A 24,603-nucleotide genomic window follows, 5' to 3' on the forward strand; every position below is an offset into this window, starting at 1 on the left:
AGTATGTCTATGTTTCATTCACTGTGCTAAGTAAATACAGACACACACACACACACACACAAAAACATATGAAGGCCTATATATATCCCTATATTTATCTTTATGTGGACTTTAAAATGACAACATTTGAGTACCTAATCTCAACCTTCAAGGAGTAGATTAGCAATTTCCTATGTCACTACAATAAAGTAAGAGGACTTACGTGGGACCAATTTTTTAAAAAACAATCACATCAGAGGCTGATATTTACTGTTTTTTATTCCCCTTTATGGTTCAAGCTCCAGAAACCCTTCATCTTGCATTTTCCATAATGCAATTCTACATCATCTTTCATTAGACCCTCCCCGTGTGACACCTTGGGTGCTCCTCAAGTCTCTTAATTGCATCAACGTTTCCCTCATTTGCGTCTTTTCCTTGCGTCTTAGTCCCACCCACTGGGGATGCATGGAGAGACACATGGAAACCAAGCCAGGAGAGAAGGAAAGAAGAAATATTTTTTAGGAGACATGAGACGTCCTTTCAACCGAAGCGTCACGTGACGCAACACAGCTGGATCAGCAGTCAGTTGGCTCTAACAGCTGTAGAGACTTTTGATGGAGTTTGTGTCTGCACACATGTGCACTGTGTTGGTACTAATGATAACTCTCACAGTTACCAGTGCAGAGCAGCATGATTCTCTCTCTAGCTGTTACCTTTTTAACAAACTCCTGCAAATGAATAATTATAGGTTACTGTATGTCCTACTCAGTGGCACAGGATCGTTTCTACTGGCACAATACTTATGTTATCTGCATTTATATTTATTGATTCTGATTGTAAGTTCGTTATTGAATAACCCAGAATATGATCATGTTGTCTTGGGATTTATTAGGCTAAATGTTTCAGGGAAATTGAAATGATGTAACTTATATCAAAGTCGACGCTCAGTTTTAGACTTTCCGTTTATTTCCTCTTCTGATATCCTTTAACACTACAGCCAATATAACCCTAATGACATCATCAAAGCTTTATTTCCTCATGCTGAATTGTACAATTCATCATGAGTGAACCCATTCTGTTGTGTAAAATTGGTGAATCTCCCCTTTAATTTATATGAGTCCTAATTCAAAATGGCCTCTCTTTTCTTGTTGTGAGGGGTTTGAACTGAAGTTGGTTCTCATAAAGATAGAGTTAAGTATAGAAACTTTACTGACCAATTGCTTCACTGATACACAATCCTGGATGCAAACAAACTTCCTACAACTCAATTACAATAAATCTGACATCATCATCATCGGCCCCATCACTCACAAAAAACACCATCAACTTCAGCCTCTCCATCAACAACTCCACTGTCTTCATCCCCACACATCCGCAAACTCGGAGTCATCTTTGACAGCAACCTCACTTTTGAACACCACATCAACCATATCAGTAGGACTGCCTTCTTTCACCTCAAAAACATTTCCCGTCTCCGCTCATCAATCACCTTCTCTGCTGCTGAAAACACGCCTTTATTACATAGCATCTTCTATCTGCCAAAGCCCTAAATAAACCTCAATAAATCCTAAACTCTGCTGCCCGCCACCTCACCCACACCCGTGACCACATCACCTCCTCCTTCCAGAATCTCCACTGGCTTCCTGTTCCTCAATGCATTCAGTAGAAAATCCTCCTCCTCACCCACAAAGCCCTCCATAACCAGGTAACTTCATACCTCACAGACCTTCACCACCACCACAATCCCCTCCGTAACTTCCGCTCCTCCAACACAAACCTCCTCTCCCCACCACTCAGGACCGAGCACTATACCTGGGGTGACAGAGCTTTCATCATTGCACCTCCCTCCCTCTGGAGCTCCTAACCCACACACATCAGAGAATGTGGTGACCTGGACTCTTTCAAATCACTTATCAAAACCCACCTCTTTAGACTAGCTTTTAGCTTTTTTTTAGTTATATGGTCTCTTATGCTTTTATGCATTTTGTATTTTATGTTTTTTACCTTTGCATACCAGCCAACAATGCAATAGGAAGGAAAAACACACATGTACATAGCCACAGGCAAATTCTCCTATTTCAACCATGGCTTAACTTTACTTCTCTGTTGGGATGGAAAAGGTCACTGAGCACACAGTGGAGCATGACTATTACATGCTGTATTGGTGGGAACAACCGCAGTTTGAAAGAGAGCATGAATACATTTGTTGTTAGTTTGTTTGTGTGTATGTGTGTGTTTGTGTATGGGTGGGTAGTTGGGTGTGGGCAGTCAGGTGTATTCTATTAAGGTTAGCTGAGAGGTGCAGCTGCCATTCTACAGTAAATGAGTACTCCAACAAACTCCTTGTCAAAAAGATACAAATTGAGGGGAACACAGCAAATATTAAGGAAGAGAAAAGAAAGAAAGAAAGGAAGAAAGACAAACATGTCTTGTGTACCAAAATACTTTTGGGGGCTTTTCACATTTCTTTTATAATTAAACACATATTTCTCCCCAGACCTGCCCTAAGCCCTGATGGCCTTAATGTGAATTCTCATTTTCTTAATTAACATGGATAGGAAGTGGAATAAGACTAATTACTGAAGTAGTAGCAATTTAAAGACTGTCCAGAATCACTGGATACCAAGACTGCTGAAGCACTCACTGTCAGTTTGTGTGCACTGACACAGAAGTGGCAGAGTTTGTTTGGGTGTTAAATAAGCAGGGATGTTGTTCCTACTTGATGGATGGATTATTCCGGCTCTCTTCCTGGGGCATTTGGTCCGGCTGGTCTGGTTGGTTGATTATTATATAATAATAAACAGCTGACATAGTAAGACAACTAAGAGAGAAATGAAAACAAGAAACAGTCAGACACAAATAAGCAACACAGCAAAGCCATGAGAGCTGGAATAATAACATTTAATTTAAATGAGTAACAGAAAGAATAGCATCAAGAATAATTCTACCAGGGACAACCTAAATTTGTTTGTGTCTATGTGTGAGACTGTATGTGTCTGTGTGCGTGTGGGTGAATGTGTCTGTGTGTGTGTGTGTGTGTGTGTGTGTGTGTGTGTGTGTGTGTGTGTGTTTGTCTCTGTACGTGTGTGAGGCAGATAGGCTAGGTTCCCCCTGTGGACAAGTCTTGGCAATAGCAGAGCTGCGATCAGGTGCCTGAGTAAGACAGTATTTAATGAGATACACAAAGCCAACGTATGCAGACAAGTGGCAGGTTTTCAAGCATGCAGCCCATGCATTTGTTTGTTATGTTTGTGTATATTTGCGGGGTGCAGAACAATTCACCTTGCAGTTCTTCTTCCAGCTGCAGTTAGCTCAAAATGAATTACGAGAGAGAGAGAGAGAGAGAGAGAGAGAGAGCAAGAGCCCATTTCCTTCACCAGCTCACCACGAGTTCCTTACGAGTCAACTAACTGCTTATTTGATTGCCTGAATAAATGACACAAAGCAAATGAATCCCAGCTCTCTGCTCCGGCTGCTGGCCCTTTGCTCCTCCATAAATCACTACCAGTCTTCACACTCTATCTCTTCTCTGCTAGATGTCTTTTACACAGTGACACAGAGCATTTTATATTACATGGGAGGCAAATAAAACAGCTAAGCCTATTGTGGAGCCTGATTATATTCACGTGGGTGCTATTTTCTCTCTCTTACAACACTGTTGACTCGTAACTGAATTGAACCAGAGGAGATATTTCTCAGTTTCTCGTGGAATGGTGTACGGAAACTCTCTGTAAGATCGATACCTAGATGACATCCCTCGCTTTGCTTGTACAGCAGGTAATTAGATAGATTGTGCTACAGTAAGTGCTCGCCCTCGCCACTTTACCTTTTATCTGTGAAAGGTGATAGCTTTGGAATAACAACATACATAAAACAATAGCACAACCACCTGCAGTCTTGTTGGTTCATTTGTACTGGAATCAGGTTATAATCAAGGTCTATGATGCCCACATAGCCCTGCGTTATGGGCTCTGATCAAATTTGGTCTCGGGATGTGACGTGGCACAGTGTATTGTTCCAGACATCTAGGATCTGTTTTTAACTCCAGAGTGTCCTTATATCATTAGTATGGATTCAGTTTTGCTTGAAACATTCTTTGTGCTTAGGGCCTCAGCCCTGTGACGATAAAGAGATTAAGGCATGGCATGGCATGGCATGGAAAGTGTGTGTCTGAATAAATGAGGCCTCAAATTGCACTCTTGTGATTTACGATTATTTGCTGACGCACTGCCTATAAAACAGTGTGACGGGCTTCTGAGAAGAAACTTACAGGTCATTGCTTCCTGAAAGATGATCTTAAGCTATTTATCATAAACTAATTCAACTAAACTTCATGACATCTTTGAGTGTTACTCATATAAAGTGGTAGTTCAGGGCTGTGTATGAACTTTTGTGCACTAGGCTAACTTGAGTTGGACCCTTGATGAAGACTGATGTCATGTCATGTGTTTTGAGCACCACTTTTCCTGTCTGGCTTAGATTATTGGTTCACGATTTTTCCAGTCCGTTTTAAAGCAGTACATCTCTACATATAAATAGGCTAGTTTTTGTTCATGGTAATGATTTCTCCTTTCTGGCAGCAAAAAGATCCCACTCTAAAGCGATTTCAATCTATAAATCTATCGATTGATTTCCTTCTGGATGTGGACCTTATCTGTCCTCCCCAGTCCGTGTCCTCCCTCCATCCTCTGACGGGCCAGTCCTCCTCTGTCCCGCCCTCAGCTCGGCTCCGCTCCAGCAGCATCCATCTCTGCACCGGGACACGCACAAACACACACACACACACACACACACACACACACACACACACACACACGCACGAGAAGAGACTGCTGGGAAACAGAACAGGCGACAAAATAGGAGAAAGGGTTTGGGGGGAAAACCACACACGCTGCTGCTGCTGCTGCTGCCCCACATTGGGAAGCACACAACCGGCGGCTGTCCTTCATTTTTTTAAACTGGACATCACAGCGGTGATACTCCGGAGGTCCCACTCGGCTGATGAAGTGGTGCACCCTGCAGGGATGTGTGAACTGTAAAATGATTTGATCGTCACTGTGGATAGATCCAGTCGGTGTTGTTGATGCTGAGAGAGAGCATGAAGTTTGCGGTTGCGGTGCTGTGGTTCTGCCTCGCTCTCGGGAAGGCTACTATGCAAGGTAAGAATCAGGAAACACATTCGTCTTTAAACTGCTGAAGCTGCGCATCTTATTTGTTTTCCGGGTAGCATCTTATTTGTCAAAAACAAAGGGTAAATTTACTGCAGAAACATTTACATTTAAACCTTGTTGAGGATTTGGGATCGATCAAAACACAGAATCCCACCCCGTTACTGTCTCGTTTATCTAACGGACTAATTAGCCAGCACGGCCCGTCATGTTTTTCTTGATGGGAAAAGAGTTTTATAAAGAAGCGGGAATATTGTGTTTATAGATGTGAATGCACTTCTACGCGTGCGGGAGACAGCAGGACAAAACGATGGGGTCAGGTGAGATGAGCACGTCCATGATTTATTAAAGAATGGGAGCGCAGCGCCCCCCTGGGGATGTGTGACTTAGAAGACTATGGGACAATAAAAAATCAAATAAACGTTTAAATTATTGGGGAAATAATGCCCTTACATAATCTTTGACTTATATGTTTTCTTATAAAAAAGTAGCTAGACTGAGTATTCAGGGCAGGGCCCTCTGGTGAGGAGTATCACTGCTATAGATGAATAGCAGTGATACTGATACTTTACTTTATTGTCACATACATGTTGCAAAATTCATTCTCTACATTTAACCTCAAGGGAGCAGTGGGCGGCCACTGTGCAGCACCCAGGGACCAACTCCAGATGTTTATCAGTGTCTGGTCAATAGCACTGACTAACATGTTTTTAATGGTGGGGGAAACCGGAGCAAAGCCACACATGCAACCTCCACACAGAAAGGCTGGTACGACCAGAGTTTGAACCCGCAATATTTTGGCTGTGAGGCCACAGTGCTATCCAGTGGACCACCATGCCGCATATAGAAAACTTATGTACAGGGTCCAGAAACTTGCGCTACACCCCTGTCTGTGTGTTAGAATATGTTGATATCAGCTTACTGTAAAGCATTTACACCACTCTAATCTTGAGATGGAACAGCTCTTGGCAGTACATGCTGTAAATCTTTCTTGATGTAAATTTATGCTGTGTGTGTGAGAGAAAGGGGGGGGGGGGTGCCAGTTAGAGAGCAAAAGACAGAAGGAGAGAGATGCTGATGAAGATGATTAATCTGATGAATCCACCTTGAGTGACCAATTATTTGTCCCAGTGTCAGTCAACAGTTAAGCTCATGAGGAATCACATTTTAAACTGACACTGAGCTTCCTGCAAAGGAGCTTGGATTAATGTCACCAATTGGAAACAGGTTAGCATGCCATGTCATGCTTGGATTTGAAAGGCTCGGTTCACCCACATTACAAAAACAACCTCATATTTTCTCACTTATCTCTAGGGCCATGCAGACATCATGGGTTTTATCTAGCCAGGTTTTGAGATATTCTTCCCCGGCATATCTGCTGTGAACTCAGTGGAGATGAATGAAATTTTCCTTGTGGCACTCACAGTGTTTAAGAAAGTCTTTCCAAAAATAATGTCCCTATTACTCTGCATAACCCACATACCTTACTGACGACAGTTTCTATATGGACTATTCGTTTGGTGGAAAGTGTACAGTATTATTGCACACGTGGTCACTTCTGGTCATGTGATGGTCAGTCAATATGTGCTGGCATGTACGCTTACAAACAGTACAGTCCTCAAGGGCATTGACTCATGTAGTTAACAATTGTGAAAAGTCTATCCAGAGGTACCTGCCTGTTGCATTGCAGGTAAACTAGAGCACTAATGCTACTCAGATTTTGCAGCTTTCCTCCTTCTCTTTATTCTTGCCCTCAAAAATGTCCCCTTTCCCAGTTGTCTGAAAGAATCTCCTTGAAAAGCAGTAACAGCTGCATTGAGAAAAAGCCAAAACACAAAGTTAAACTGTCTTTCACTTGTTGTAGTGTGTGGAGAAAAAATGGGATCCCCACTGTTTTCACTATCATTATTTTACCCCTCTCAGTGGTATATCCCGCTGTGGTTTCACAGTGAACAGATGGTGGCAATGTTAGCGTGATCATACCACTCTGTCGCCCATGGGGTGTTTTAGACTAAGGAGGAGGCTGGGTGTTTGTTTCAACTCTCAATCCCCCTATATCTGTATCAGCCATCGGCAAACTGTAGTTTCTCTCTTTCACACACAAACACACACACACACACACACACACAGACTTTATGTCCTTTTCATAGAAAATATATTGCTACACACAAACATACACACACTCTCAAACAAGCACGGAGATGCTACATCACAAGTTCCCTACAGAGAATCAACCCCATCCCCCCAACCATCAGGCTGTACATTCTAATCAATACTCTCCCCTTCACCTCTGCTCAGTCAACCACACATACACACACACACACACACGCACATAGACACGCACATGCACATGCACGTGCACACAGAGTCAGTCAGCTTCTATATAAAGGAGGGAGTGGGCTCTTTTAGGGGAATCCATCCCTGCAGTGTTTGACTCCTCCTGGCTCCTGTGTTTTGTGTTGATGAGGATCTTGAGACAGAGCTGCTTCCTGTAGAGGGAAGGATTCAGCTGACTGAGTGTACTGACGTCCCGTCTCAAGCCTTTACAAACTGAGTGCTTTACAGGGGATCTGATGCAATGGGATGTAATCTGTCTAAGGCTGAACACGAGGTGTACTTTAACTTCAGTATCCAACACACACAAAATGATACAGGAGGAGACTGGAGACAAGATTGCACTTTCTGAGTTTTTTCCTCACAATGCACACAGGCCTGATTTCACTGGCTTTATTCGTTCACCAGTCTTTTACCATAACAGCAAGTATAACATCAAACCTAAGACCCCAATCTTCTTAGCAATTTCTAGAATGAAAACTGTAGATAGTCTTACCTCAACCATGTTGGTTTTAATACCTAGAAGAAACTGTGAACAAAAACCAAAACCAGCAATGAATGGATTCTACTAGTAAGAAATGTTTGTGTATGGGCACTACTTAGTTTAGTTTGACTCAGTCCCACTTATACCGTCCTGCCACAGTAAATATTTGCTAGAGCGCCAAATCCGCTGCTGAAAATAGTCCCCAAAAAATCCACAATTTACTCCTGTTTGACTAATGTTTGCTAAAAAACTACAGTGCACAGCTCTTTGTAGGAAATTACTGAAACTTTTAAAAAATGGTGGTATATATGTATGAACAGTTGGAACAGATGGGCTTGGGGCTGAATGCCACAGACAGATAGGAGTCAGAAAGTATTGAGAGAAGGACTAACACATGCTTTTGCTTGCATGCTAACGCGGACAAATTACAAAATACTGTCTTGAGTGGATAATGTCAGCTAATTCATCCAAGCTGGGTTAGTTTAGCGCTTATTCCGGCTCTCTTCCTGGGGCATTTGGTCCGGCTGGTCTGGTTGGTTGATTATTATATAATAATAAACAGCTGACATAGTAAGACAACTAAGAGAGAAATGAAAACAAGAAACAGTCAGACACAAATAAGCAACACAGCAAAGCCATGAGAGCTGGAATAATAACATTTAATTTAAATAAGTAACCGAAAGAATAGCATCAAGAATAATTCTACCAGGGACAACCTAAATTTGTTTGTGTCTATGTGTGAGACTGTATGTGTCTGTGTGCGTGTGGGTGAATGTGTGTGTGTGTGTGTGTGTGTGTACATGTGTGTGCGCATAAGCCTGTTAAAGAATGTAGTTGTTAGTGAGAGTTGGACGCCACGACCATGCCGCACCAACCCCAGCAACAGGCAGGCAAGAACCCTAACAGCCAATAGGGGTGGGAGAAAAAATAAAAATAAAAAATAAAATAAAATATGACTGCTCTCTGTTTCTTGCGTTAAAATGCGTTGAAAAAGGTTTATTTGCACAGTAAGCCTGTAATCCAATATAAATATACAAGAAAACTGTGTTGTCCAAAAAAAGTTACTTAGGCTAAAAACAACAATATAAGCTACTGATTACTGCATTATATTATATTATATTTTTATATTCTGAATTGTCACCTGCCACCTGAATTTTGTGCTTCCCTGGTGCAGAAAATGTCCCCAGAATGCAGGAAATTAAGTATTTAATGCCTCCAGACCCCCCTATAAACTATTTAATCAATACATTTTTATTCCTAAATAGTATTCCTATTAAAATCTATTCTTGTCTTGTTGTTATGGCCCAATCTTGTACAATGTTATATCTCATGGGCTGGTGTTTCATCACACCCTTAATCTGAGCCCTTAAATGGAAAGATGGTGTATTGGTAAGGGGTGTCTGACCGATTTTAGCGGGCCGCCTGGACCAAAAATGCCAGGGTCGATTTTTTGTCCCAGTCCAGCCCTGTGCAGAGCAGAGTTATCATGGACTGTATGTGAACAAGTAAACAATACTTTTTTTCCACAAACCTCACAATAGACAAGAGCAACACTTCTAACCATGGTAACTGTACACAACAAAGATGGCGAAAACCTCAAATGCTTAGAAGACATTAAACTTAAAAATTTGACTACAACTAATATACATTTAAATCTAAATCAAGTACCAAGATTAAGTATCATATTAAGTAATATATGTAGCATGGTGGATTAGGGATTAGAAGGGCCTTGTGTTGAAAATGTTGAAATCTGTTTTGCTGTCTGTTCTCATTCCCTTTGCCCCAGTTAATTCTTCTTCTCTACCAACTTCGACCCTGCCCCCTCATTCTGTGTCTCTCAGACACTGAAGGGAATTGCTCGGGGTCACTCTGTCTCACTCCTTCCCTTATCAGCTCTCTCCATTCCTCTGCTCCATCCCCCTTGTTTGAGGGGCTGCTGATTCAAACTTCTCATTTCTGTCTATCAGCCTCTGCCTCTGTTCCAACGCTGCCATTGGCAGTGCCAAATATCCTCCTCTAATGCAGTAGAGTGCTCAGAGCACTGAGCTGATAGAGCCACCGAGTTACTGTGGGAGGCTCTGTTCTGCAGCTCAAGTACAAATACCACATAATGCTCTGAGCGTCCAGCAAATGCTGCTGTCATCTGATCTGCGTCCTTTAGAGTGAGTTACAATGAGTAACAGGGAAGCGGTTCAGTGTCTGACTCAAGGACAATTCGACAGGACATATTGCTCTTGATGAGCACACTGGCTCTCAGTTCATCAAGCCATCTCAGCCATAGAAGAGTCTCTGAACAGTCTGACTTCTAGACGTATGTATTGTCTGATTGTGTGTTTTCAACTTAGGAGTTAAGTTGAACCCATCTAAATTATACATCATACATTTTTTGCTCTATAACTGCAAAACATTGCAGTGTATTTTCTGTAACTGTCTACATAAGATACCTGATATCTCCGAGCTGTCTGCACTTATATGGTGGCTGGTGTGTGTAAATGAAGCACTGTTCCTTCATTGTCAACTTATCAACTGACTATTATGTCCTGTGCCTGGCTGCACAAAGCACTCTAAGCTCAGCTCATCTCCCCTGGCAATTGTTCTGTCTGAGGTGGTCATGTCAGCGTGATCGTTTTGCCTTGGGAGTTCAGATGCATTCGCTCAGTCATGACCAGCTGTCAGTCCAGGGTTGACAGTGTGCGTGTATGATGTGTAGGCCCTTACTTTTCTTTCCACTTGCTTTTGAGGCTCTGGAGAGGTGGTTCACTTTGTCCATGTATGACTGAGGAAGAGGGTCTATTTTGTATCTGTCTGTGCACATGAATATTTCATGCATGTGAGCTAAATAATTAGGGCTGCAAATAAGATTTCTTTTTCTTGAAAATAGAGATAAATGCCCATCACAGTTGCCAGTCACAGTTGAGTGAAGGTAGCGTCCTCAAATATTTAGCAGGGCTGTAGCGATGGCAATGTATGTGTGTCAGTCAGTAAGTCCACCACTTTGGTCCAGACTTAAATATCTCAACAACCATTTGATGGATTATCAACATTTATATGTATATGCTCGTAAAGTGCAAGCTGTTACACAGGTGGTGGAGACGGCTGCATTAAAGGAAAAGCATGTCTTTTCCATTTGATGCGTGTGAAATGAATGACTGAAACGTGACTGAAACTGTGTAGACACGCATCTAGTTTTTTTTCCTTTATATTAATCAATGATCAAAATTGTTGCCAAAGCAGATTAGTGTATTGTTAATTTACTAATTTCAGCAATACTTATGATCATATCGGTTGAAGTTATATTGTGAGCCAGATTCAGGTGTGATGAAGAAGTAGCATGGTTTATTGAGCCTGTCCGAGGAGATACAGTGCTTGCACACACAAAATGTGAACACATCAAATGCCAATGCCAAATCTGAAGGATAAAGTCTTTTTGTCCCTTTTGTGTTTTTGTCTTCCCCCATGTATATTTTCCTATTAGGTCACCTTTACCTGAACAACAAATCTATCTGATGTTTAGACTACAATGCTATCCTTCTACTATTGGAATATATTACCATCAATGAGTTGTACTCTAATCTTTGGAGCCAGTAAGTTCTTGTAAACATTCTTGTACAACCCAACCTTGCAAGATTCCCAAAGAACACGATATCTGCTTGCCAGACACCTGAGCTACTGTCTGCCTTATCAGTCTAACTGTTGTCTCCCTAACAAGGACAGTTAGGTGAGAGACAAAACTAGGAAAATCAGTGAACACTTGTGGGGTCAGCTAATGACTCCAAGCTATACCTGGCCCTCCATTTCCCTATTACATCATTAAGCCACCTAAGAAATATCTCTAACAATATCTACATTCTCATGAACAGTATACCAAACTAAACTCTTCTAACTAACTACATTTCTCCTTTGTCCTCATCACTACTTTCTTCTCTGGCTCCTTCCAGCTCAGGAAGACTTTGTGTCGCTGGCTGAGATGGAGGATTCCTTACTGAGGAACCTTTTCAGGGGTTACCAGAAGTGGGTGCGGCCTGTCCAGCACGCCAATGACACCATCACTGTACGCTTTGGACTCAAGATCTCACAGCTGGTTGATGTGGTGAGGAAACAACACCTGGTACACTCAAGAACACAAACACCTGCATAAATACCTCCTTTGTTCAAGGGTTCAAGGGGTTCATTTTACAACAAAAGGTTGGACAATGAAATTTACATTTGTAGTCCCTTTATGCGACACAAACAACACGGAGCAAAACATAACAAAAGAACTACTAATTTTGATGGAGTGAGGTTGATGAATTTAAATGTCTCAGCCTGCGGAGAGAAGCTGCTCTTAAGTCTGGTGGTACGACAGCGGTCACTTCTGTATCTCTTGACAGACCAGCAGGGTGAACAGGGCTGTAGCAGGGATGGGTATCTATACTTCTAGACCAAAGCATCTCACCTCACCGATCTCCCTGATCCCCAGTAGATGGGTACCAATGATCTTCTGAGCAGCTTTAATCCCCCGCTGCAGAGCCCTCCTGTCCTGGGCCAGACATGTTGTGGAAATAATGTGAGAAGTTCTCTGAGTCTATTGAAAACAAAACAAATCTGACGAAACGTTTTGTTTGGTCTGCAAAATATATTTCACTGCCTTTCCTGTAGTTTCCTTCCTTACAAGGCTGTCTTTAAGAAACAGCCTATCTGCTGATTAACTGGTCTAAATCTGATGGATGTTCAGATTCCAGTGCATTACCTACGTCACACTGAAATATAATGCTCTCTTGCATTTGCATTTTTATCTGTGGAGACAGTTCTGTAAACATATAAGATTCTCAGCTGTTTTCACGCTGGCAAGGAGTAACAACTATGGCTGGAAAATCTGGAATACCTGTACATAAGCCGTACCTCACCTGTTTCATGAATTAAGCCCACTAAGAAATTTCCCCCACAGTACACATCCCAGTCAGGATGCTTTCTATTGCACCTCTGTAACAAGAATTTGGCACAGGAGGGTTGCCTTCTCAAGTTTCCTTAAGATGTAGAGTCATTTCTGAGCTTTCTTTTCTTAGATGTGAGATGACCGTGACAGGTTCTCTGGGACGAAGGTACAGTGTTTCCTTGGGCAAGATACTAAACCCCAAATTGCCATCAGTATGTGTGAATGTAAGTTCCATTCTGATGTGTAGTTGGCACCTTGCGTGGCAGCTTATTTCGTTAAAATGATGGGTGTCAATGGGATGAATGTGTCATGTACTGTAAAGCCCTTTGAGTGGTCAGAAGATAGTCCATTTATCATCTGTGATGCTGATGAAGACAGGGGTGTTTGTCTTTGCCTCCTTTTTTCCTAAAATCAACCATCAGCTCGTTGGTTTTGTTGACATTTAACTGTCTCAGGTCTGTTTGTGAGTCCAATATCCAGTCGCAGAGTGTGGTACTTGGGGGAGGTTGTGTTGAATGCTGAACTGAAATCAACCAACAGCATTCTTGTGTAGCTGTTGTTATTTTCAAGGTGTGTGAAGGCTGAGTGAAGGGCAGTGGAGATGGTATCCTCTGTGGATCCTATATTATTATTATCATATTGTTATATTGACAGATTAAGAATGAAAGAAGGAAAACCAATCAAATCAGGCTGGCTACAAGACATTGTTAAAGCCCACAGATTCACAACAAAAAAAACCTGAGTACATGACCTCAATGTCCTCAATAGTAGCTCCTTACCATACATTATATATTATATTAATATTAGATAGATGAGGGTATTTTAAATGGTCTCTGCTGTGATCCCAACCTGAGCACCCTTGAGCAAAGTGGAAACAGACATAGAGGCTCTAATGCTTCCAGGACCAACCCAGCACACGTTGGGTATACCTGTTAAGAAAGCTCTTAGCTCGCAGAAATTAAAATTCCTTATATAACATGGTTAATACATACACCTGGCTGACCAGATAACTAACGTGGAGAAAAAACACCCAGACTACCTGCTCATTGTTCTTGGGGACTTTAACAAAGCAAACCTCAGCCATGAACTTCCAAAGTACAGACAGCATATTAAGTGTCCCACCAGAGACACTAACACACTGGACCACTGCTACACAACATTAAAGGACGCCTATCACTCTGTTCCCCGTGCAGCCTTAGGACTTTCTGAAACTGAAATCTGCTAAACCTGTTGTAAAGACTGTGAAAAGATGGACCAATGAGTCAAAGCTGGAGGTACAGGCCTGCTTTGACTGCACTGACTGGAGTGTTTTTGAGGCTGCAGCCACAAACCTGGACGAACTAACTGACACTGTGACATCTTACATCAGTTTTCCGCACATACAACAACCAATAACCCTGGTTCACAGTGAAACTCAGGCAGCTTCGTCACACCAAAGAGGAGGCCTTCAGAAGTGGGGACAGAGTCTTGTACAACCAGGCCAGGAACATGCTGACTCAAGAGATCAAAGCTGCAAAGAGATGCTATGCTGAAAAGCTAAATAACAGCTGTCATGAGCAATGTACAATCCTGAGTCCAATTCCTCGTATATGTACACATACCTAGCAATACAGCTGATTCTGATTCTGATTCTAATAAAATCCTGTTAAAGTGTTCTGAGGATTGGGGGGTTATGTTTTGAAACGAGAGGAAATGAAGAAAAGGAGGAAGGAGGGGAGGAAGTGGAACTCGCTATCACTAAGGCGCATGAGAATATAGAGTACAAGATTATTTTGAAAGAAGAAAGAGGATAGCAAGGGAATAGAATTTGGAAAGAATGAAAAGAATTTGGTAGAGATTGTTCACAGGTGGCTTCATCTGTTTAGGACGGGGCAGAAGGTTACAATTTCAGAAATGATAAAAGGTAACCAGGGCCAATAAGGACAAATACAAAGGCAGTTTAGGAGTGTAAAAGATGGAAAAGTCGGCTATTATGAGAGGTCATCAGAGGAATTATAGTACAGAAGCTACACTGAGGACAGACGTTTAAAGATAAATGAGGAGGAGGGTAAGGAGCTGAGGGATTTAAAGGGGCAAATACAGGAAGAGAGAGTGAAAAGAAGATAGAGGAAGAAAGGTTAAAAGAGAGGTCCAAAGTGGTCTTTCAGAGCAGCAGAGGTAGTAATGAGGGCATCGGGCTGAGAGGAACCATCTTTCATTTATTATTTACACAAGGACACACACATACACCTACACAAAGCTGCTCCCACAACTCCACAGAGGGCCACATTTTGACTGCATCAGCATTTGATGTTCGTACTTCTGCCATGCAGAAAATAACATTTAGAAGAGTGCCATCTTGTGGTTTTCTAACTAAACTACTGTGATTTATAAAATCACACTTGAGATCAATTTCTGTTCAGAGAGGATGGGTATGCAATCAGGTTTACCTCTGCGCCTCTCGAGAGCACACAAACAACACAATCTATTCCATAAATTTTCTCTAATTTTACTTTTCATGTTTCTGCAAGGCTTTTACTGCACAGAAACTCGAAAGTTTACATTGAAAACCTTTCTGACTTCCAGTAATTCATTACTGTCTTTATCCTCCTGGTCATAATCCTTTCTATCCCCATCTCTCCATGCCTCTTTCTTTTGTTGTGTAAGTATGTGTCAATACTTCTTATTAGGCAGAAGTACCTGTATTAGTATTGCCAGTGATAGTGGTCACTGAAGAGTAACTTGTGCTTTTCTAGCTCGTTAAATGGTGTGGATTTACCCTCAGGCAAGAAACTTAACCCCTGAGCTGTTCAATGTGCTTTCTTAGTGGCAAATAAGAGAAGCAATTAACCCACTTTGAAAAGAAAATCTTCCGTTCTAACTACTTTTAAGTAGTTTCTTTCAACCCACTCAACTTTTTGTCTCCAGCTTCTGGTTCACTCCTCACCCCCTCATTAGCCTCTCTTATCGTTCACAGTGAGAACCACTAAGATGTATAAATAGCAAACCAAACTTCTTCCCTGTCTTCCTGCAGGATGAAAAGAATCAACTGATGACTACAAATGTCTGGCTCTGGCAGGTAAAAATTAACATTACCATTTTACCACATGCATGAATTCTTAAAGGACCAGTGTGTAAGATTTAGGGGGATATTGGCAATATTATACTATTCATTTGTGTATAGTCACATGAAAATAAGAATTGTTGTGTTTTTGTTACCTTAGAATGAGCCCTTTATATGTACAGAGGGAGTGGGTCCTCTTTCATGGAGAATGGACAAAACAAACAGTGTAGCGGGCACAGTAGGTTCTCCTACACACTTGGAACAGGACGGGAAGGGTTATCAGTTGGTTGCAATCTGTAACCTCACTGCTAGATGCCACTAAATCCTACACACTGGTCCTGTGCAACATTTTGGTTCTCCATAAGTAGAGGGGTTAGGCTATGATAACTTCATTTTAACACAGTTTGATAGAGCGTGATTCATTAGCTGCAATGTGCTACTGTAGCCTATATTAAAAAATTATGGTTTAGTAAGATTTTACTGAAGGACTATTCAAGTAGAGCTTATAAATGTAATGTAAATATTTTAAGACGTGCAATATGAAGATATATTAATAATATTTATTAAACTGCGAAAAGTTAAATGTTGGATTTTTATTTAAAGAGCTCAAAATATCATCTTTGGTCATGATGATTTATATGTTAACTGAAGTAATATGTATAATTCAAATTAGGACAGTTTTAGCATACTATTTGCATTTCTTTGTTTGTTTGTTTTTTATCTTCATTTCAGCTAATTTCCTAGCATTAACCCCTATTTAACAATCCCTTCTACATATTATAAATCTTGATCCAGACAATTTGTTAATTTTACATTTTGTAGAATAATATAAAGAGTAAAATGTAAGGATTGTTAAGCATATGAAAACATCTTTGTCTCTGATTGGCTACTCCTGCTCAGGCTACTCCTGTTATATGTTCCTCCTACATTATACTTACATAGGAGTAAGTTGCTTGCTAAATGTGTCTTATTCTTCACTTTCAGTTCAGTCTTCATCTTTTTTTTCTGTCATTCTTAAGTGTAATTCATAGACATTTGATAAATACAGGCCCTGTTCTATATTATCTAAATATAACTGTAAAAGGCATAAATAAAATATTTTAGGACAAATAAATATTTCACACATCAATCAATACATCTGGATTCATTTCATTCTGGATTGATTTGGGACTGATTCTTTTAACACAACACAACATGGCCATGGCCAAAAGGAACAAGCAAACTCGTGACAACGTTTCAATGAAAATGTAGTTTCCATGGGCTTTGTTCAGTTAGCAGTCCGGTGTTGTCCATGGTGCTGAAATAGACAAGCTGCACTTACTAAGCTTTTCAAAATCTAATGGTTTGCACAACTGCATCACAGGATCGTACTAAAATGTAGGCCTAATGTATTATAGTGGGTAACTTATCATGTGTTGTTATTTATTTAAAGGAGTGGATTGACGTGAAGTTGAAGTGGAACCCAGACGACTACGGAGGAATTACCTCCATCAGAGTGCCTTCAGAGACTATATGGCTGCCTGACATCGTCCTGTATGAAAAGTGAGTTATGCAGCACTCTGCACACATCAGTAGCACTTTATGAGGCAGTGCCTGGTAACTCTTATGCATTTGTAAACTACATAAATTTTCCTTTATTGATGTCTCATCCACCTGATTCTTCCCCACTGTACTTTTTCACACTGTACGTTTTACCTCGCCTGGTCTTCTTACCACCTCTCCTTTTCTTTCTTATCTTCTCCCAGTGCGGATGGTCGCTTTGAGGGTTCCTTGATGACCAAAGCCATTGTGCGCTGGGATGGTACCATAACATGGACTCCACCTGCCAGCTACAAGTCCGCCTGCACCATGGATGTCACATTCTTCCCCTTTGACCGACAGAACTGCTCCATGAAGTTCGGCTCCTGGACTTACGATGGAAACATGGTGGACCTGGTCCTGGTGGATCACTATGTAGACCGTAAAGACTTCTTCGATAACGGCGAATGGGAGATCCTCAATGCCACAGGAGTAAGGGGAAGTAGGAGGGATGAGATGTACTGGTACCCGTTTGTCACCTACTCCTTCATCCTCAAGAGATTACCCTTGTTCTACACCCTCTTCCTCATCATCCCATGCCTCGGCCTCTCCTTTCTGACTGTGCTGGTTTTTTATTTGCCATCAGACGAAGGAGAGAAACTGTCACTTTCCACATCTGTGCTAGTGTCACTCACTGTGTTCCTCCTGGTCATAGAAGAAATCATCCCTTCATCCTCAAAGGTGGGTTTCCTGAGGGCATTAAAGCCAAAGCCCGTTCATTTTTAAGGTTCTACTGGGCTGCACTTTGTAAATCTATCCTGCTTTTTCCTGTGTTCAGTTATCCTAATTGTAATCTTAATTGCAGTATGCCCTAATTAACATAGATCACAACCACAGCCTTCTCAATTACCTGCAGCTTAAACTGCATGTCAACTCAATTAACAAGCTGTAGACATCAAATACATCTCAGTGCAATACAGAGCTCAAACAGAAAAAGCAGACCAAAAAAAGACAGAATTTTTACTATACTGTATACTCCACTATTTCATATTCACTACTGTGGATTATTTTATACTCAATGTAGAAGAAATCAAATTTAAATTAGCCCACAATCCAATATAAAAATTGCTGAACATCATGCATTGTGTGTGACCCGCTAATTAGGAGGATTAACTGACTTTGGTGATCCTCAAACTTTTCCTCTTGTACCACCACAAGATATAATCTTGGAAACTATTAAATGGATTGCTGTGAAATTTGCTACTAACATTTATGGTCTTTGCAGGATCATTTCAAATCACGTTGGTGATCCATTAACTTCAAATTTAATTAATTTTCCCAATAGCCTACTTACCTGCAAAACGAATGACATTCCAGCTGAGCTGTACTTTGTGTTTAGTGCTGGTAAATATTACCAAAATGTTACCGTAACATCAGCATGTTATCAGCATGTTATTGTGGCCATGTGATATATGATGACGTTAGCATTTAGCTCAAAGCACTGTTCTACCTGCTTTTGGTCTTGTTTATTTAGTTATTTAGATCATGGTAGTAAACTTTTGTGGCCCTTTGCTTAACTTGTCACCCTGGCCTTTCCCCTCTTCTGTCTCTCATCAGGTGTCCCTTTCTTAAAATCTTATCTAATAAAAATGAATACTTTAAAAGGGGCACAAACTTTAGAAAGTTCTCTCCAGAGCCACAGTAAACATTATACAACTGTTTTCACAGGCTGAGTAGCGCTCCCTGTGAAGAGCAAACTGAACTCTATGTGGAAAAATTGGTGGAGTGGCTCTTTAAGAAGCAGACAATGTGTATGGTTTAATATTTTGAGTGGTTGATTTGATAAAAAAAAAAATGTCAGCATAAATTTCTAATCCTGAGTTTCTGAGGTAATAGGTATTCAAAGGTGAAAGTAAGCAGTTAACTGATTCATTAACCATTTCTCTGTCTCTAGGTGATCCCGCTGATCGGAGAATACCTGCTCTTCATCATGATCTTTGTCACTTTCTCCATCATCGTCACCGTCTTTGTCATTAACGTCCACCACCGGTCCTCTGCTACTTACCACCCCATGGCCCCCTGGGTAAAGAGCCTCTTCCTTCAGAAACTGCCAAGACTGCTGTGTATGAGGGGGCACACTGACAGGTAATTTAAGATCAATTGTAGTTAAAGGAATGGGTCGACAATATGGGATAAATGCTTATTCGCTGGCTTTCCAAGAGTTAGAGGTGAAGATCAGCTTATTTTAGCATAATGAACGGAGACAGGAGGGAAACATCTGGCCTATTAACTATCTAAGCAGTTGCAGGCAATTAGCCTGGCAACTGAGAGACGTTACTGGTCCTGGCCAACTGGATGTTATCCATTTTTACTGGTCCTGTGAGACCACATGATGTTATTGGTTGTGGCCAACAAATAGTCTGACAAATAACCCTTAAAAAAAAGACGAATAGTCATTTTCACACTTCGGTTTTCATATGCATTAAATGGAAAATGGACTGCACTTATATAGTGTCTTACTACGCTTCCAACCACTTTACAGATCATGTCACTTTCACCCCATTCATGGACGGAACACAACTAACATTAAACCCCTAACACAAGCAATCTGCTCAAGGCTGTTTGACATGCAGACTAGAGGAGCCAGGGATCAAACCGCCAACCTTCTGATTAGTGGAATCCCCCCCTGTCATTGGTAAAAAATGAAACAAACAAGACATCATGTGTTAATTAATGAGCTTTTGATGTGCTGGTAGATGGATTTTGTTACAACCAGGAGACTGTAAGTGGCCCGTGAGCTGGCCACTTAGTCTCCTGGTCTTCATATTTAGCACACAGACATGACAGTGGCATCAATCTTCTCATCTAACTCTTTGCAAAAAAGCAAATAATTGTTTTTAATTTTAACTATTCCTTTAATGTCCGCCAGTACACACATAATTCAAATAAATAAAACAGTTAGTTTCTATCTTCCTCAGATACCACTACCCAGAAATGGAGATGCACAGCCCTGAGCTGAAGCCCCGCAGAGGTGTGGGGAGGAGGGGGGTTCCTGGCCACAGTGGCGGCCAACAGAGAGGCCCCTTCGCAGGGAAGGAGGACGAGAACCAAGCCTGGCTGGCCATGCTGGAGAAAGCCACGAGTTCAGTTCGCTACATCAGCCGTCACATCAAAAAGGAGCACTTCATACGAGAGGTGTGGGAGTGTGCACATGAGGGAAGGCGTGGGATGAAAGTCATTGCATGTGTATTACATCCTCTTTGAATTTCTTACACTGTTACAGCGTCTTGCTTGTTAAAATTTCACCCCCGTCTCATTTGCTCTATAATGGCTTATCAAACTGATACAAAGTAGTGCTTGTGTCCTGAATGAGGGATGTTTTCACTGTGACAAAAGTGCTTGAGGCTGACAGATTTTCACTCTTCTTTGTTGTTTATTCTTCTTGCTCTGTCTGTCTATCCCTCTCTGTTTCATTCAGGTTGTTCAAGACTGGAAGTTTGTGGCTCAGGTGTTGGACAGGATTTTCCTGTGGGCCTTCCTCACAGTGTCTATTCTGGGAACTGTCCTAATCTTCACCCCTGCTGTTCAGATGTACCTTAGCACACCTTGATGAACACCCACACACACACACACACACATACACACACACACACACACACACCAATGTTCTCATTCTTGTTTCCAGTTTGTCTTTGGTTATGGTTTATTGATAAAGCTCAATAAAACATTCACAAGTATATTTATATTGTGGAAACAAACGTTTACCTCCCCACAGTATGGTTTGCAGCCTGCAATGATCACTGGAAACTGTAATGTTCTAGATGCAACTTGTCCTTCATTTAAAGGTGCATGTACAGGAGTGCAAAGGAGTGAAAGCAATAAGCAGGTTATAGTAGCGTGTATAATTTGAATAACCATGTTTGTATAACTGTAACATTGTAATTATACATGCAACAACATGCACAATATCACATATCAGTTATTTTGTGTGTCACATGCACCACATTGCCCAGCCAGCTGTACTCCACTGTAAGTGCTGATAATTAAAAGAAAACCGATTGACAAAAAACAATTGTGTGGTCCTTTTTTCAGGACTAACCTGATGCTTACAGCCAGGCAAAGTGGGCATTTACCCAAGGGCCCCAGGGGAGCTGAGGACTGCAGGTTTCACGACATGGCAATTTGTTTGTGTTAATGTGATTAGCTGCAAATGTGTTTGGTAATACTGTTTTCAGCACAAAACCATCAGAAAATTTTGTAGGGGTGTTTTGCTGACATGATGCATATTTCTGAATCAATTAGCCACAAATGTGTTAATTACTAAGAAACACACAATGCAAAGTGAGTAGGAGAAACAGAGGTCAATGGGGTAGACCAAATGGAGTGGACAATTAGTTGTTGGGTGTAATGACACAGTTTCACCACTAAACGGCAGCAATCATCTTTTTTCTGCTACATAACAGCTGGTTTTGCATCAGGTAACCTGCCTCAGAAATAATTAGGTGATAAAAACTATTTCAAACATGGTATAAGAAGATATTAACAAGACAAAGACACATTACCTATTGGGATGCCATGACACAGATCAGTATTTAGGCACTATGATGTTGTGATCAGAATCAGCTTTATTGCCACGTAGGTTTACACATACAAGGAAATTGCCTTGGTATTTTGGTGCATAATAATAAACAAAAATAATAAAGTATAAAATAGTATGTAGAAAATATTAGAAAGATTAAACAAATACTTTAGATCAAGATACTAATGTATCTTCATTCTCAGCAATAACCTGGATAAATAGCTGTATGGGAGAAGGTTACAGTCATTCATATCTAACAGAGCAGTGCAGACATACAGGGAGAGGGGACATTAGAATATTAACCCGTATAACAAGATTAGATACAACAATATATATATTAAGTTGATCATTTGTAATTTATGTTGAGATTTTTGCTAGTTTTTAACATATTTTGTGGCAATGTGGTATTATTCTGTACTGTCAACCCCTCCTAATCATCAAAGGGCACATCAGTAATTACAGCAGGAGACAGTGGCTCATTCACTTATTTTCCTTACTGTTATTAGCTGCTGTAACTTGCTTGTCTAGCCTTCAGGCTTTTGTCACCTACCAAGTATTGTATTGGGATGCAGTTGCTCCGTCGTTATTTCTGATTCTGATATCATAGTGTGTTGTGCTTTGGCCTAGTTTTTGGGTGGCATGAGTTTTTTCTCTGACTTCTTAAAAATGGCTGCCATGCTCAAGTGAGAGCCTCCCCCCTGTTTCCCCTGCACTTGAACAGTCTGACCTCAGCCCACTCTTCTATTATTCACAGCTACAGATCTGACTCTGGCAGACAGGTTTGTGTGTGTGTGTGTGTGTGTGTGTGTGTGTGTGTGTGTGTGTGTGTGTGTGTGTGTGTGTGTGTGTGTGTGTGTGTGTGCATGTGTTTGTGAGTGCATAGGTATGTCTACGTCCGGGTGAGACATAATGAGAGTGCACGAGAAGGGCACAGTGTGCGTTTGGGTGTGTGTGTGTGTGTGTGACACAGACAGACAATGACAGAGGAGGGTGTGAACCCCTAAGGATTCTACATATATATATATATATATATATATATATATATATATATATATATATAAACTGTGGATGGAGAAAAAACTGTGACCGTATGTGAGACAGCCAAAATATTATAAAGGGAACTCATCTTTCCAGCAAAAGCATATTTCGTGTACTTATGTTCTCTAGTGCGGATGGGAAATTCATAATTTAATAAGACTAAATTGTATGAAAAAGAAAATCAGTCATTTGTATCAACAGAGCAAAAAGCTGTGAACCATTACGAAACATTACACTTGCACCAAACGCTGAACCTAACCTTAATAAAAATCATAATACTTCTTCTTTTTAAATAAGAACGCAACCATTGTAATTTTGTAATGTGACAAATGTAGTTTTATAAATTAATAATTAAAACATGACTAAGTGCTTGTAGTACCTCTGTGGCTTTACAAAGGCACAGTAGTGACTTAAGTTAAATTGTTAACATGCAGGTGTTTAGCTGGTATAATGTTTACTGTGGTCACCATCTTATTTGTACCAAATTTCATGATAATTCATCCAAATAGTTCAGGAGACATTTCTTTAAAACCACAAATGTGAACCTCATGGTGGCACTGGATAAAAAGTCAGGGAATTGCCAAGGTCAGTAGCATTTTTCCTCTGGGGGCCATGAATGTCTGTATAAACCTTCCTGGCCGTCAATCCAATAGTTGGTAAGATATTTTAGCCTGGTGGTGGACTGACCAACAGACTGTACATCGCCATCTCTACAGCCATGCTGCCAGCGTGACTTATAATTAAACCAAGAAGTACTTATCCGATGTAATACATATATACATCTGAGGGCACAAGCAAGTTATGATCTGTATGGAGTCAACATACACTTCTTTTATATTTAGTTGTAGTATTTGCCTTATGCCGTATGGCAGTTCTATCCGTCTGAGTGAACTGTCTGTACTCAATCCTATACAGTCCAGTGAATCCAGCCTGACCTGCATTTATGTGTCAGGTATTGCAATTTAAAGTCACGGCATTGCTTAACAGAGACACACAGGCTTGAAATGCACAATGAAAGATCAGACTGAGCAGCATTCAGAGAGTGTGCATTTTTGTATGGGTCCACTCTCGGGAATTTCTTTGTAAGACTCCATTTTTTGCTTCACACCTGTTATCACCGCGGTGAAGTGAAGCTCATCTGCATGGAAAAGCTGAAACACACATTCTTTACAAGGTCAGTCTCACATATATTCTTAATGAAGCACCTCCGGGGTGTGCATCATGGGGAAATGGGGAAAGAGCTGGTCACACATCCAATTACTGATTGAACTACCAGGGAGCAAAGCAATAAGAGATGACTGTGTTATCCCTTAAAATATCACATACAAACTGTGTGTGTGTGCGAGAGAGAAATAGAGCCTTGTCACTTTCTGACTACGTGACTCAGACAGCCAGTAGCACTACAACATTGTGAAAAGGTTATTGTAGGTGCTACAAAACATGCTCTGTAGCTCACCTCAGCTTCCTCGTTTAAAGGTGTGATCCTTCAAAGGAAACACTTCCCGATTTAAACATGAATTGTACCTTTTACATCTTCTTTCATGA

General features: G+C 40.9%; 1 protein-coding gene across 1 annotated transcript; it reads left to right on the forward strand.

The window, feature by feature from the left end:
* The first annotated feature begins 4,721 nt into the window (after nucleotides 1-4,721).
* LOC119899672 (neuronal acetylcholine receptor subunit non-alpha-3-like) lies at nucleotides 4,722-21,499 on the forward strand. The gene is made up of 8 exons (XM_038714323.1): nucleotides 4,722-5,138; nucleotides 11,904-12,055; nucleotides 15,894-15,938; nucleotides 17,356-17,465; nucleotides 17,669-18,182; nucleotides 19,396-19,586; nucleotides 20,420-20,636; nucleotides 20,920-21,499. The coding sequence occupies exons 1-8, from the start codon at nucleotides 5,063-5,065 to the stop codon at nucleotides 21,049-21,051; spliced, it is 1,437 nt and encodes a 478-aa protein (XP_038570251.1). The 5' UTR covers nucleotides 4,722-5,062; the 3' UTR covers nucleotides 21,052-21,499.
* The last annotated feature ends 3,104 nt before the right edge of the window (nucleotides 21,500-24,603 follow it).

The sequence above is a fragment of the Micropterus salmoides genome, unplaced genomic scaffold, assembly GCF_014851395.1.
Source record: "Micropterus salmoides isolate LMB-PRFRI ecotype aquatic unplaced genomic scaffold, ASM1485139v1 Ms_hic_scaffold_12, whole genome shotgun sequence".
Classification (NCBI taxonomy): Eukaryota; Metazoa; Chordata; class Actinopteri; order Centrarchiformes; family Centrarchidae; genus Micropterus; species Micropterus salmoides.

What these genes read in the sequence shown, in the direction of transcription:
- LOC119899672 (XM_038714323.1), top strand. Translation starts at nt 5,063, where the DNA reads ATGCTGAGAGAGAGCATGAAGTTTGCGGTTGCGGTGCTGTGGTTCTGC. An exon ending in CGGGAAGGCTACTATGCAAG is followed by an intron (nt 5,139 to 11,903) that starts GTAAGAATCAGG and finishes GGCTCCTTCCAG; the next exon opens with CTCAGGAAGACTTTGTGTCG. An exon ending in TCTCACAGCTGGTTGATGTG is followed by an intron (nt 12,056 to 15,893) that starts GTGAGGAAACAA and finishes GTCTTCCTGCAG; the next exon opens with GATGAAAAGAATCAACTGAT.